The sequence below is a fragment of the Brachyhypopomus gauderio genome, chromosome 2, assembly GCF_052324685.1.
Source record: "Brachyhypopomus gauderio isolate BG-103 chromosome 2, BGAUD_0.2, whole genome shotgun sequence".
NCBI lineage: Eukaryota > Metazoa > Chordata > Actinopteri > Gymnotiformes > Hypopomidae > Brachyhypopomus > Brachyhypopomus gauderio.
The window spans coordinates 38,083,868-38,100,452 of record NC_135212.1 but is presented as its reverse complement, the minus strand read 5'-3'; the positions used below and the strand labels follow the sequence as shown (position 1 = coordinate 38,100,452).

The 16,585-nt window shown below is 45.6% G+C and overlaps 1 protein-coding gene across 3 annotated transcripts in view; it reads left to right on the top strand.

Annotated features, from left to right (window-relative positions):
• Nucleotides 1–16,234, top strand: part of LOC143502845 (inactive phospholipase C-like protein 2) — a 104,889-nt gene extending 88,655 nt beyond the window's left edge. For all 3 annotated transcript variants that reach the window (XM_076995548.1, XM_076995549.1, XM_076995550.1), the window contains 2 exons: nucleotides 9,533–9,642; nucleotides 15,602–16,234. In XM_076995548.1, coding sequence (XP_076851663.1) covers nucleotides 9,533–9,642; nucleotides 15,602–16,120 — 629 coding nt within the window. In that variant the 3' untranslated portion in view covers nucleotides 16,121–16,234. The remainder of the gene's footprint in view (nucleotides 1–9,532; nucleotides 9,643–15,601) is intronic.
• Nucleotides 16,235–16,585: the final 351 nt, after the last annotated feature.

Genomic DNA, 16,585 nt, shown 5'->3' with positions numbered 1-16,585 from the left:
GCCTAGAGGTCATTCTGTATGTTTTGGAAAATTAAGGCATACATTTTCATTTTATTGTGTATACATTTATTTTTCTCTCTCCCTCTCTCTCTCTCTCTCTCTCACTGCAAATCTGGACTTGGCCTTCTGAGTGTCACAGCTGCCTGTCTTCTAACGAGCTACTTGAGCGCGCGTGTGTGTGTGTGTGCACGCGTGTGCGCATGTGTGTTTGAGTGTGTGCATGTGTGTTTGTGTATGTATCCATGTGTGTTTGAGCGTGTGTCTTGGGGCCCAGCTGTGCATTTAAGGCAGGTGCTCTGGGAAACTTAGCACCTTTTGCTTTAGCATGTTGAGACCTGCATAGTCACTTGTCTCTCTCTCACTACATAGAGAGCCGTCTGCCACCCACCACCTGTCTCTCTCTCAATGCATAGAGCCCATGCCACCTGTCTCTCACTCATTGCATAGAGAGCCCCTACCACCTGTCTCTCTCTCACTGCATAGAGAGCCCCTACCACTTGTCTCTCTCTCACTGCTTAGAGAGCCCCTGCTACCTGTCTCTCTCACACTGTATAGAGAGCCACCTGTCACCTGCCACATGCCTCTTTCTATATAGGACGATGGATGTGTGTGCATATTATGTCTATCACTCTCTATTTCACTTCTTATCTACTGTCTCTCTCCATCTCTCCTTCTCTCTCTCTACCTGTCTCTCTCTCTCTCTGTATATATGTATCTGTCTGTCTTTTCAGATTCAGCCTCTCACAGCTGAACACACCCCACTCAATCCAATATTCAGTGTCATGTTTTCTGAGCTTGTTAGTGTGATGCGCATGTGCCTCCTACAAACTCCAACAAAAGACCACAGCACAGTACAGACTCTACCAAAGTACCACAGCACAGTACAGACTCCAGCAAAATACCACAGCGCAGTACAGACTCCCGACAAAAGACCACAGCACAGTACAGATTGCACCAAAAGACCACAGCGCAGTACGGACTGCACCAAAAGACCACAGTACAGTACAGACTCCACCAAAAGACCACAGCATAGTACAGACTCCACCAAAAGACCACAGCGCAGTACAGACAAGAACACTGCACATGAGTGACAGAAAACAGGACTATAACATATGTATCTGACAACAGTGTCCAGCATATTCAGACTAAATCAGTATGTGCAGTGATAAATGTAGGAAAGGACAGTGTGGCACAGGCTGCAGTTTCATTTATAAGGAACGTGCACATCAGTGCCCCTTGTGGTAAGAAATGTCATATGCAGTTGAAAGAGAAGGACTGCAGTAACTTCCAATCAGCTAGATTTTAAAAGAGTGTATTGTGTAGTGATTGAGTGTTGCACCTCTGGATCCAGTGTTGTGAGTGCTATTCTGAGCTGTTTCCTGGACATGAGGAGGGAGAGTGACTGCTAACCTTCAGTATATCATAGTAGTAACCTTTCAGTATATGCCAGTATATCAAATTATTTGAATATCTCACGAAAAAAGTAAAATTAACTGAACTTTGAATGTGAACTGCTCACTTTGAGCATGTATGAACTGAACTTGCACTAGTTCAGAAAATCTGTGAACTGGCACAACACTGCGCATCGGCACCTGCTAGGTTTATGGAGGAACTACTCGAGACACACAAAGCTCCTCCAAGATTGATACCCATGCTGGTCAACAAATCATCACCAGGGCTGTGGTCTCCTCCTGGCCAGGGAGAGAGTGCTCGCACCCCAAAATTGTGATCTGCTCATCAGCACAGACCAAAAAGGGAGAAACATCTGTGGTATCTCAGAGGCCTAACACCAGGCAGCTCTGGTATTCCAATCGATTGGGAGAGATCTCTTGGATCCTGCTTCGAAAGACGCTTTACCTATAAACCCGCTGGAAGGTGTTTGCGTTTCCCAGCGCGCACATACCCTCCAGGAAGTACTCGGGTCACAGTGACCAAACACACACACATTTCTTAGCACCCTACCTGAACCAGACCTGGTGTCTTGTCTATAAGTACATCACATGGCTCTCATATGACCAAATATGGGTAAATCACCAAAATTGATACAGAGCGTCATGAGGGCGTGCCTAAACAGTATCTCTGATCAGAAGTCGTATTTTCACTAGGTTCAGATGTTACCATGTGTCTTTCATATTATGAAAGTGGAAGCCTAGGCAAAGTCTCCATATTACCAAAGTGATGGCTGCTACATTTTGCGAGTACAGATCAAAGGGTGGCTGTGAAGTGAACCTTTGAAGGTGCTTTTGTAGGCTACAGTACTTGAAGGTCACAGTACTGACCTAGGCACGTGTTTGCAGGCCCTATACATCTCAAGCTACAATAATTATGTTGTATATTGTTCTGCTGTCTATTAAATTAGGTATGTTGGATTTTGTTTATATCGCTTATATTGAGAATTTTATTTATGTTTTTGTCTCTAGTAGGGTCCATTACTGTAATGGCCTCCTAACTGGACTTCCAAAAAAGCTTTAGCAGATTCCTTGATCCATTTTAAGCATTAGTTCTCTATTCATCATGCCACGTCATTCGCGGTCCACTCGCATGTCGTCTGTGTGACGCGGGAACAGAGGCGGCCGAAGGCGAGGGTTGCACTGAATGGTCTTTATTATCCATCCAAATCAACATGCAAACAGAAAAGCTTCTATAACAGAAACAAGGTCCAGACTACTTGTGATGCCAGAGAGGTCCAGTATAGAGCTCCGACGGGGCAATGTGCAGCACTGGACCGAACGACCTGCGGGGTATAAAAGGTGCACAACATAATTACTGACAGGTGCTAGTAATGTGGTGACTGGGACCGAGGGAGTGGTTTGGTGCTCGGGGGCGTGCGCTGTGAGGCAGTGTGAGTTGTGGCCTGCACCCTCTGGCGGCGACCCGGTGATGTCGTTGCTACGTGCTACTGAGCGACGCTTAACCAGCAACCCAGATCTGGCTAAGGTCTACAACGAGGAGATCCATAAGCTGGGGAGAGCTGGATATGTTATCAAGATCAGCAGTGATTAAGCAAGCTAGTCAGGGGAGTCCTGGTACATTCCACACCACATTGTTCATCACAATGGGAAGGCCAGAGTGGTGTTCAATTGTTCGTTCAAGTACCAGCAGACCGCCCTCAATGACATCCTACTCCCTGGACCCAACCTAGGAGCGTCACTGCTCGGCGTGCTCCTCCGGTTCAGAGAGTACCCAGTGGCCATCAGTGGGGACATCCGAGGGATGTTCCACCAGATCCGGTTACTCCCTGAAGACCAACCACTCCTCCGTTTCCTGTGGCGTGACATGGAGAAGGAACGCAGCCCAGACATCTATGAATGGCGTGTTCTGCCCTTCGGTACTACCTGCAGCCCGTGCTGTGCCATATACGCATTGCAACAGCATGTCAAGACCAACAGTGCCAGCTACGAAGAGGTCCTAAACTCAGTCAACAATGTCTTCTACGTAGACAATTGCCTTCAGTCTCTCCGCACTCCACCACAGGCCAGACGGCTGATTGACGATATGAGAGTCTTGCTCGCGGCTGGTGGATTCGACATGAGGCAGTGGGCGAGCAATCGACCAGAGGTCATCACTCATCTCCCGTCAGAGGCAAGGTCCGAAGGCAGTGAATTGTGGCTAACTGCAGAGAGAGCGGATCCTCAGGAATCCACCCTAGGCCTACGGTGGCACTGTCCCATGGACACGCTTGGCTACAAGTACCGCCAACCAGTAGCTTCTGAGCCCACACTGAGGAACATGTATCGAATTCTGGCATCTCAGTACGACCCACTAGGGCAGTGGTTCTCAAACTGTGGTACGCGTACCACTGGTGGTACGCAGAGCACCCCGCGGTGGTACGCCAGATGAGCTCGGAAAATAAAAGATGCTTTGAGTTTTTTTTTTTTTTTTTTTTTACACAACACATTTTTAAAATTAAAACAGAATTATGACAAGTCCTGAAATTCAGAAACTAAAAGGGATGACTCGTATTATTTGCGGAGAAAATGTCGCTAAACAGCTCGATCTGGTGCATCTTTCAAACGACACAGTCACTCGCAGAATTGATGAAATGGCGAACAACGTCAGACAAACATTGACCGAGAGAATTAAAATGAGTAAATGCTTCTCACTGCAGTTAGATGAATCCATAGATGTCGCAGATTTAGCCAACTTGCTCGTTTCCGTGCGATATGAGTATGAGGGCATGTCGCACGAAGACTTTTTGTGCTGTAAACCCCTACCAACACGAACTACAGGAGAACTACATTATAACATATGTGTGTAATGAGCAGGGTTGCCAACTTTCACGCATTGAGCGTGAGACACACGCATTTGACCGTCTTCACACGCCACACATCCGATTTCTCACGCCGACAAAAAAAATCTAGTTTATTTACCTCTGATCCACATCTATGATTCAATGAGTTACTAGTTCGCTCTGGCACCAACCACCGCGATATAATACTTATCTTGTGTCCATTTTACATCCTCCCGGTAACAATTTACGTTCGCTAACCCCCCGTCAACAACTTAAACTCGCCAAACAGCTTTTTCTTTTTTTTTTTGGGGGGGGGGGTGGTACGTGGAGGTATTTCGTTTGACAGTTGGTGGTACTTTGTGTAAAAAGTTTGAGAACCACTGCACTAGGGTATATTATCCCATATACCACTTGTGCTAAGTTTCCTGATCCAAGCCCTATGGAGGCACGAACAACAGTGGGACGAGCCCATCACCGGAGAACTCCTCTCGGTGTGGCAGAATTGGGAGAGTGAACTTCCCCACCTTCAGCACATCAGCATGCCTCGTTGCTACATGCCTGTCAACATGAGCGCTGATGCTTCCGACCTTCATGTGTTCTGCGACGCCTCCGAGAAGGCATACGGATCCGTTGCCTACCTTCGTATGGAAGACACAGAAGTACACCCACACGTGGCATTCGTCATGGCGCGATCCCGGGTTGCACCAAGGAAGCAGCTCTCCATGCCCCGTCTCGAGCTCAGTGCTGTGCTGACCGGAGCTCAACTTGCCAAACTGCTACACTCTGAGCTCACCCTAACCCTGAGGTACACAATCATGTGGTCAGACTCCACCACCGTGCTTAGTTGGGTCCGGTCTGACTCAGCTCAGTACAAGGTGTTCGTCGGAACTCGCATAGCTGAAATCCAAGAGCACCGATGTCAGTGACTGGAGGTACGTTCCCTCCACCCAGAACCCTGCGGATGACATCACTCGGGGCAAGTCACTTCATCAACTAGCTCAACCCAGCCGCTGGAACAGTGGACCTGCTTTCCTGTATGAACCCCCTAGCCATTGGCCGGAGAATTTAGCAGAGAGAGTGGGGGATACAGTAGAGCTCAGGAAGTACACGTTCTGCGGACAGCTTGCAGTCCCCGACACCTGTCCCGATCCACTACAGTATGATAGTTGGTCTGACCTTGTAGACGCCACTTACCAGTCCCAACACGGGGCGGCAGCGACCTCCATGTCCGCTTCAACTCGCATAGACACAGAAGTAGCTCTCCTGAAGCGAGCGCAAGCTGACAGCTTCCCTGAGGAACTCAGCACCCTGCAACATGACTGCCCTATCCGACTGAGTAGCCGCCTCGTATCACTCTCACCGGAGTACGATTGTACTCTTGGTCTCATCAGAGTGGGAGGATGCCTCCGTAAAGCTGACGATCTACTCAAAGACTCAATTCACCCAATTGTCCTTGCACCAGACCACCCCATCACACAACTCCTGGTGAAGGACTACAACAAACGTCCTACATGCCGGTCCGGAGAGAGTTTTCGCAGAAATCAAGAGAGCGTACTGGATCCTTAGAGGTCGTCAAGCCATCAGGAAGCACCAGCGACACTGCGTCGAGTGTCGCAGATGGCAAAGCAAGCCTACGACGCCCAAGATGGCTGACCTACCTGCGGCGCGCCTCCGACTCAATAAGCCTCCATTCTGGTCCACCAGAGTGGATTGCTTCGGCCCGTACATTGTCAAGATAGGATGGCGGCAAGAGAAACGTTGGGGCATCATTTTCAAATGTCTCACGTCCCGCTGCGTCCATCTCGACCTGATGCCAAGTATGGACACGGACTCCTTTCTCCTTGCCCTCCGCCGCTTCATAGCGCGCAGGGGCAAGCCCTATGAGATACTCTGCGACAGAGGCACCAATTTCCGTGGTGGCGAGAAGGAGCTCCAGCAAGCGTTTGAAGCACTCGAGCCATCACTCAAGGAACACCTGGCCAAACAGTGCATCCTGTTCAGATTCAACCCCCCTCTCGCTCCATATTTTGGGGGAGCGTGGGAGAGAGAGATTAGATCAGTGAAGGCCTCCCTCCAGACTGTCCTGAAGGACCAAGTCCTCCCAGAGGAAGTCCTAATGACTATGATCATAGAAATCGAGGGCATCCTTAATTCTAAGCCCCTCGGCTACGCATCCTCTGACTTGGCCGATCACCCCTAATCTTCCCCTCATGGGGCGGCGAGATGCTTCACTGCCCCAGGCAGTCTACGGCTCCAGTGACCTGCTGGGACTAGGGCTGTCGCGATAACCGCAGTATAGCAATACCGCGCTATTGACGAGAAAATCGCAACGTACGGGAATTAACCGCAACAACCGCAATATTTGTGTTTTTTCCCATGCGAGGGGAAAGTGCCTGTGCAAGAGTTAAAGTCATTTTCCCATCAACCCCCTGTTATCATCCGGTGCGGCTGATCAACAATCCGTCTCCTTTTTTCAAAGATGGAAACTACGGCAGATGCTCTGGTCAAAAAACAAAACGCGACTTCGCCGGTTTGAGAGCATTTCGGGTTCAAGTCAAATCCACGCAGATCCACTCGCCTGGTGGCGCGTCAATGAGGCTAGATTTCCTCTGCTCTGCAAACTTGCCCGCAAGTACATGTGCATTTGTGCAACAAGCACACCATCAGAGCGAGTTTTTAGTACTGCCGGGAATATTGTTAGCCCTTTCCGCTCCTCACTGAAACCACATAAGGTGAATATGTTGGTTTTCTTAGCGCGCAACAGGGACGTGACAACTCAGGTTTAAGCTGAGACGTTATTCTTCTGGTTAAGGAAAGATTTCGTTTTATTGATTTATTTATTAAATTCTCTTTTTGTGTTTAAAATCTCGTTTAAAATATTTACCCTACACTTTTAAGAAAGCGAAAGAGCATGGGTTCTTACTGCATCTCATTTGACTTCTGTGTTCTCTATTTGACAATAAACACATATTTAACTGCTCTTAAAACTGTGTCTTCTTCTTTAAAAACAATAAGAACCCCTTTACAATAAAAACAATAAAACAATTATATAGCTCTAAAATTAAGATTTTAGACGACAAATGACGCATATCGCGTCATACCGCATATCGCGGTGTTGAGCCACTATAAATAACCGCAGGGGAAATTCTTTCACCGCGACAGCCCTAGCTGGGACGACGCAGATGGCGACACAGCCAGGTGCTTGCCGACCACTTCTGGGGTCAGTTCATCCGCAAGTATCTACCTAGTCTACAGCCCTGCCAGAAGTGGAGAACTGCTACACCAGACTTAGCAGTAGGTGCCGTTGTCATGATGCTCGACCCACAGCTCCCGAGAGCACTGTGGCCCATTGGGCGCATCACCCGTATCATCCTCAGAGATGATGGTAAAGTCCGCGCTGCAGAGGTGGACATCAAGGACAATCTCTACACCCGTCCTGTCGCCAAGCTGGTCGAGCTGCCGGAGATGCCGGACGATAGTAAACCCAGCGCACGCTAATCCAGCAGAGACTTTCCTTTTCTACGTATTCGCTCTACGAATCCGGGGGCGGCTGTAGAAAACTCCCTGCTGGAGTCAGCGTTGTGACGTCAGCTGTGACGCACCACGCATTTGCGTGCTTTTATGACTAACTTTCAGTGTGCTTCGCTAGCGGACACTTGCTGTGTTGCTCCAGCGCTTTGTTGAAATTGAATGTTCTTTGTGTGCACGTGTGTTGATGATAATAAACCACACACACACATACACACACCCAAAGCAACACGCACACGCTGTAATGCCTGGAAATAAATAAACCTCTCAATAAGTTATTACCTGAAGTTGCAGCTGTTTTCTGACTGGAGCACATGGTCCGTGGGTGGGCAACTAGCCATCAACGTATACGTCCGCCACACTTTCAGTATATTCAAGTATATAATTGTACTAACCTTTCAGTATTTTTCAGTAAATCATAGTATTAACCTTTCAGTATATTTCAGTATATCATAGTACTAACCTTTCAGTATATTCCAGTACATCATAGATCATATTACTAAACTTTCAGTTTTTTCCAGTATATCATCGTACTAACCTTTCTGTATATTTCAGTATATAATAGTACTAACCTTTCAGTATATTCCAGTATATCATAGTACTAGTGTTTTACAAGGACAAATCATAAAATATAAAAGGCATATCAGAATGCACAAATTCAAATATGACGGAGGGGAGTAGATTTACTCAGATACACATTCTTCTTTATCTGAACTTTAACAGAGTAACTGTCAGAATGGGGAGCAGAGAGATGTGATTTGAGGATTTGAGGAGTGATCTGGGCTGAGTCTGTGCAGCCCCTGTCTGTAAATATCTTCTCTGAACTCCTGAAGCCTCCAGCACCGGCTGACCAGAGATGCAGTCAACCGTACATTTCCTTTCCTGGACAGACTTCCATTGGCCAGGCTGACAACAATTTTCTTTTTCCAATTCTCTCTCTCTCTTCATCTCTTTCTTTCAGTGTAGTGTCTTTACTCCGTGTCATCCACTTATCAAATCTTTCAAAGTATAATTTAATACAGATACTAGTGAGTGTATCTGTCATAGATTTGTGAGTGTGTCTGTAATACATGCATGGACATTAGAATTTTGATGCAGAATGAATTAAGAAGTGTGGTGCACACTAGTCAAATTGTAAACAGCAGGACGACTGATTCGCTGGACGACTGGCTTGCTGTGAGTCACTCCGCTGGTTTCCAGAGTTGGAGGGATTATTCTGGTTTTCCTGGGCTTCTACAGGAAAGTGTGATAGGTGTGGGTGTATCTGAATGCTCTGAAGATCCTACCTGAGTGTTTGTCTCATCCACTTCTGTGTGTTATACACAGATGTAAAGATGACTTTTATGTCCAGTTTAAGTGTTTGCCCTGCCCGCAAGACTGGGATAATAGACCGGGATAAGGAGATAACAAACTGGGACTGGGATAACTGAACAGCTGTAACTGGGATTATAGTGAACAGCAGGGACTGGGATTATAGTGAACAGCTGGGACTGGGATCATAGTGAACAGCTAAGACTGGGATTATAGTGAACAGCTGGGACTGAGATTATAGTGAACAGCTGGGACTGGCGTAATGGTGAATTATAGCAGATGTATGATTGGTCAGTGAAGCTGTGGAGCCAGACTGGACCATGTGGATGGAGTCTGCAGGAGTGACTCAACATTGTGTGTGTGTGTGTGTGTGTGTGTGTGTGTGTGTGTGTGTGTGTGTGTGTGTGTGTGTGTGTGTGTGTGTGTGTGTGTGTGTGTGTGTGTGTGTGTGTGTGCGCGCAGGCCTGGACTTCCATGAGAACCTGCACCGAATTGGTGCCAAGGAGGGTCTCAAGGGCAGGAAGCTGCAGAAAGCCATGGAGAGTTACGCTTGGAACATAACAGTTCTCAAGGTGAGTGTGTCTGTGTGTGTGATGAACTTATATAAGGGTTTTCAAGGTGAGTGTGTAAGTGCTCTGATGTGTGTGTGTATGTGTGTTTGTTTGTCATTGCCCAGATATATGTGTTTGCGTGTGTTTGCACAGGTGTGTCTGTGTGTATTGAATACATGGCCTTTCCTAACCTAACGCTAATCTAACCGTTATCCAAGCTAGGTTTATACTTCATGCGTTGTGACTGGTGCGAGGGTCCGTGTGTCAAAAATGATACAATCGCAGTGGCTATACCCGAATGTTTGCAGGGTTCCTACACCCTTACAAGGTGGAATTCAAGCACTTGTACGACACTTTCAATGTCCATTTATACAAATACACATACACTCAAAATGATTCAAAATAATTTGCTTTTTACACTACTTTTTACACTTTACACTACTGCCTCCACAAGCACACGACACTTGCAGGTGCAGGAGCCAATCAGATGCCAAGCTCCAAGCCTCTATGACTGTTCTGGGATCAGTAAAAAATGCTGAGTTGCATCTTTAGTGTTAGTCGTTAGAGGTCACAGAGGAAGCCAGAGTGTGGGTGTGGTTTATGTGGTGTTTTTCTTTTGTCCTAGTCAAGCTGTAATTGAATCAGATACATTGAGACTGTGATGACTAACAAGTACTAAAAGTCATTACAGTACCTATTGTGCTCTTACCTCTGTACATCTCTCTATACCTCTATCTCTCTTTCTATCTGTCTCTCTTTCTGTCTATATCCCTCAGAGACACACACAGACTCTGGTCTTTTATGTGCTCTGCAGAGGGTGTCATTTCATCTGCATATAAACTGATGCTTCACGTTGAACCTTAGGTTCCCTGGATCATATCAGAGAGAGACAGAGAGAGAGAGAGAGAGAGAGAGAGCTGAATATGGAGAGGAGTCCCCTCAGTCAGATGGTTGTGCAGAGTCTCAGTGACCTAAAACCAAACATCATCACAGACAATAATCAGCCTGTTCACACACTCACTCAAAACATCAGACCCAATCAAATTATCACCACCCAAAAACAAAATTATATCACCTATTGGACTGAAACTACACAACACAAACTCCAATGCTATCGAAACTCCAATCGAGACTTCACATTGGCGACCTACCTGACAACAATCAAAGACAAGAAACTGAGGAAGATATTGACAATGTACTTAGTGAGCACAGACTGGCCAATGTAACTGGCTGGCACAGACAAAGCAGGTTACCCAGAGAGGCCAGGCTGTGTTCCCACTGTGAGGTCTCTGTGGTGGAGACAGAGCTGCACTTTCTTACTGAATGTCCTAAAAATGACCGCATTAGAAAGGAATTCTATAGGAAGGTAATGAGCATCTCCCCTGAGTTCCAGTGCTGCAGTGACACTGAGAAACCGCTGTACATATTAGGAGAGAAGAGTGAACTGATCACACACGCAGCATGATATGTGGCTGCCTGTCACCACCTGAGGCACAACCAGTGAGGATAGTCAGATGATTATTGATTATTAATTATTTTAAATTATTTTGGCTCTTATTTTCTTTTTCTTTTCTGTATTGATTAGTAAAAACTCAATATTATTATTATTATTATTGTGTGAATAACACAATTCCAAGTGTTATATTGCAACCAATATTTGTGTCTATAATACTGTCTTTGTTATGTTTATACCTATGTGTTTTCTGTTAACTGCTTTGGCAACAGTGTATTTTATTACATTCATGCCAATAAAACATTGTTGAATTAAACAAAATGAACTGAATTGAGAGAGAGGAGTGGGAGAGAGTGCAGAGAAAAAGAAAGGAGAGAGCAGAGAGAGGAGATATAAAGAAGAGAGTGAGAGAGAGAAATGAGAGATTTTCCTATTCTTCATGTATTTGACACTGAATCACAGCCGTCCACTTTACCATGAATACATATAATACACAAATGAACTGCACTGAAGGGTAGGAACTGTATGTTTGTCGAGAGAGCAGACAGTGTTTGGGTGAGTTTGCACGTGTGTGTGTGTGTGTCTGTGTGACCTGTTCTCTATCCAGTTTGACATATCTATAGGACCTGTAAACACACATTTGTTGTTTGTACTTTATTTATTATGTAGTTATTGAATTCAGTTCTTGCTTAAGTTGTATTAAATATAATCAACACAGAGAAAGACTCACAGAAACACTCACAGGAACACTGATATAAACACTTCCCCTGTTTGCTGCTTTGATGATTCCTCTTGTGAGTAATAGCTCTACAGGCTGGTGTGGTCTGTAACTCTGAGACACTGAGCATTACCATGACGTTCCCACGACATTCCCATGATGTTTCAATGACATTCCCATGACATTCCAATGACATTCCCATGACGTTCCCACATTCCCATGATGTACCCATGACATTGCCATGACGTTCCTATGACATTCTCATGGTATCCCCATATTGCCAGTATGTGTGCTTTGCTCATGGTTCCTCCTCTCCCCACTGTCTTAAAGACTGAGCAATACGCCTACATGCATAATTCATCTGGTTTAAAATATATCATATTTATTGCCTATGTAGGTCACAGATTCCACAGCTTGTGTATACCAGACACTCTCTGCAAACACAGTACAAGCCAGCAGATTAGAAGCACTGTCTACTGACCATATATTACAGCAGCTCTTCTGGTTTCTCCCTGTCCCAAGAGTCCAGTCCCCAGTTATTAACCTTATGAAGTTATTAACCCTAAACTACTGGAAGTTACTAACCCACTAAAGTCACTAACTCAAACCCACTGAGGTCACTACCTAACCCACTGAAGCTTTACAGAAACAGAAAAAGTGGAGAGGCTTCCAGTGTCCTTGAAGAGAGACGTGTGTGTGTGTGTGTGTGTGTGTGTGTGTGTGTGTGTGTGTGTGTGTGAGAGAGAGAGAGAGAGAGAGAGAGAGAGAGAGAGAGAGAGAGAGAGATCAGGATTTAAGGAGCCTCAATTAATTAGTACCAGTCCAAATTCTAGATTCAAGGACATTCTGATTTACTGAGAATGCACACACCTTCACAGACACGCACACACCTTCACAGACACACACACATACATACACACACACACACACACACACACACACACACACACACACACACACACACACACACACACACACACACACACACACACACACACACACACTCAGCTATACTGGTCTGCACATCAGCTCTGACCCTGACATCCTTCACCTCTCGAATGTTTGTAGAGCAACATTGCAGCCGACTGCAGAACACTGCTGCTCTCCGCAGTGCTGCGGTCTAAGCAAACTGACTGATGCAGCACAGTGACCCCTGCAGGAGATTGCAGGCATTGCAGCTCACATTATGAATCTTACTGGCTAATGTAAAAGTAATTGAGATTAATCCTAAAACCTTAACTTAATCCTCAGATCCTCAGCAAGTACTGCATAAAAATCTTACTCATTGGAATGAACTATATATATATATATATATATATATATATATATATATATATATATATATATATATATATATATATATATACATACATATAGGACTATTAGTGGTTGGACTTTAAGTGGGATGCGTTAATTTCGATTAATTAATTACAGGGAAAATAACGATGTCACTGTGAGGCGGCCCCCTACCGGTCGCCTCCGTCCACAGCGGCTGTTGTTGTTGTTGTTTTGTGACGTCGTGTGCGTCCCTCAGGTGGGCGGAGCCTGTGATCCGTCTCACCTGAGGGTCGTTTGTTTGCCTATATATGTCTTGTCTTTGTACCAGTTGACCGCTGATCATTATATCCTTAATTTGGAGATATTGCACGGGTTTTGGTTTGCACACTTTCTATTAAACCATCCTTTTTCCCTGAGATTTGGTGTGATTGCTTCCTTTTTAGTTGCTCACCCCGCCCATCACAAACAAACTAAAAAAATTAACGTATTTTAACGCATTTAACGCACGAGACACTTTTGTATGGAGAGGAAACAGTGCCAAATTGAAATGTAATCCCTACTAGGCAAAAATGGAAATGCAATCCACAAAATGCATTGCTTTTCCATACAAACATGCACAAGAATTTGCATTCAAAACCAAAACGCTGAATTTGTGCCAGAATTGAATATAATACAGCTCGAAATGTAATCACGGCACAGAGGTATTGCTTTTTACCGTACGGTATTTCAGACATAAATGTCTCCTTTAAATGTAATGATCACGAGATTGATTTAAACACTGATGTGATGAAAACATGCCACAATGAAAAGTAAAAGCTCCAGTGTGTGTGGATTTGTATTTAAAGAAAGAAACGCTGAATTTGTGCCAGAAGCCACCTTGAAATGCAATCGACTGAATGTCATTGTATTCCACTGTGTGTCTCTGCGAAGCTGTATTTGTGCCAGAATGAAATCTAATCACTGTCCAATAGGAACGCTCGCCTGAATTTGGGGCGGGGCTTAGACTCCAGTCAGAAGCAATCGCTCGTAGTTGGACTTGAAAGCAGCAGAAATGTCTTTTCACGACAGAATAAAAAAGGAAATAAACAGTCTAATTGGACAAATTGAGGCTGGTGCAGTTACAGACGACTATGTGCTTAACTTAATTAAGCTGAAGGTGCTGGACAATATTGAAAATGGACCTTGAAAGTGCCGTACATGTGCTTGAATTCCACCTTGTAAAGGTGGATGAACCCTGTAAACAGCGCTGAAGAGCGGAACGTGACCTCGACACGCCACAGCGGAGCCCCCGCGATTGCTACCCGTATTTTCCAGATTATAAACCGCTACTTATTCCATCACGCTTTGAACCATGCGACTTATAATGAGGTGTGGCTTTTCTGTAGATGTTTCTTCACCCATCAGGGGTGGAACAGAAAGTTAATCAGGTGGTAAGACAAAGTTGTAAATCAAAGAAGAAAGTGCTCATTTTCATTTAACACATGCAAGCAGCAGGCACGACGGAGAATTTTTTTCAAACGAATGTGTTGTGCCAAATTCCGAGTCCCCTCGTTTGCACACGCATAAAAACGCTACAGATGATATTCGGGAGTTACAGTGATTTTAACTTAGTTCAATGAGCACTGTAGTTTTGTCCTAACTAGATATTTAGACATAATACTGCTGTAATACTGCAAAGTCATGGTCAGAGGTGAACTTGGTATAGCCAGTGTGTATTTTATTTAAAATAATTAACACCCTTGAGCCAGTGTGGCTTTGGACATAGACAATGCCGTGCCGTTTGCTGTGATGGATAATTAAAGTCTAGCTCTTATTTATGCATAGAAACATAAATCAACAATATAATCTGTAGCGTCTTTATGCGCGAATAAACGAGTGGAGTCGGAATTCAACACAACACTGGCCGAAAGACCTTACAGGCATGAACTCTGAACTGTCAGGCACCGTTCAGAAACTGATCAGTTCAGTTAAATGTACAATGAGTCCCCACTTAACGATGGGTTTCGAGACTGAAATGTCCATCGTAAAGCAGCTTTCGTCGTTAAGCATGACCCTAGATTTAGATACGCTTTGATCATAAATACAGTATAGAAAAAACTAACAATGTTCTCGTGTGTACAGCGTGAGAAAAAGCGACCGTGTTGCTGAGATGGGCTACGGTGGAGGCTGCGCTGCCTCAGCTTATCATACACAACACTCCACTACAGTCTACTACACTCCACAACACTCCACTGTGCTGACGACGCTGAAGTTGGTTACTTATTCGCCGTTTGAGATTCGTTGGATTACTTATTCGCAGCTCCTTATTCGGCGGCTGAAGTTGGTTCCTTATTCAAAAAGGTTGCCTTCACGATGCGTGTTTGCTGCACACTTTGTCTAAAAGAGATAGATTAAACAAACAAGCATAGGAGCATACATTTAAGAGGTTATTGTTTCCCATACTGATTATGTGAATGTAGAAAAAAAATGAAAATTTAATGAAAGCATTCTTTTTTTAAAATGGTCTCTCTCTCTCTCTCTCTGTCTCTCAGGGTCAGGCAGACCTGTTGAAGCATGCTAAGAGGGAGGCTCTGGACACTCTGAGGCAGATCAACTGTGCTGCTCACTCCTGCGGCCTGGCCAAGAACGGCTCTGCCACGCTGCCCACCCAAAATGTCCCACCCACTCAGCACACCCAAAATGCCCCACCCACTCAGCACACACAAAATGCCCCACCCACTCAGGACACCCCAAATGCCCCACCCATTCAGCAGACCCAAAATGCCCCATCTACTCAGCACACCCAAAATGCCCCACCCACAGAGCACACCCAAAATGCCCTGCCCACATATCACACCCAAAATGCCCAGCCCACGCAAAATACGACACCCTCATTGCTCCTCCCAAATACCTTGCACACCCAAAATGCACCACCCACCCTGTATGGTCAGAAAGCCACGCCCACCCAAAACACCCCGTCCCTGCTTTCCCCTCACCCACGGCAATATGGCCCCTTGCACACCATCCCTGAGATAGAGCCTTCTGAGGCAGACCACAATGCCCCCTGCTGACACGCTTACACACATGCAGAAGCACAAAGAGCGATAAAGGGGATAAAGAGAGAGATAAAGAGAGGGGGAGAGAGAGAAAAAGAGGGAGAGAGAAAAAGAGAGGGGGAGTCAGAGTGAGACAGAGAGTGAGAGAGACAAAGAGGGGAGAGAGAGGGGGGAGTGAGAGAGCGAGAGAGAGAGAGAGAGAGAGAGAGAGGTGGGAGTAAGGAGAGGGAAGAGGATTGAAAGAACAGGCTGAACTGCTCAGTGTGCATGTCTGCCTGTGACATCACGCACAGCACCTGTCATGTCCACCATTCCCTGCTGAGTGCTGAAGAACGTGGCCACTGCCGACGGCTCCATTATGACCTGAGAGGCGGTGCTAGCAGTGCTAATGAAAGCATGGCAGTTACAGGCTGTGAACACCAAGCAGAGCTCCAACCCTACACAGGGCAATGCCACTTCTACTTCACTTATAGATCACTT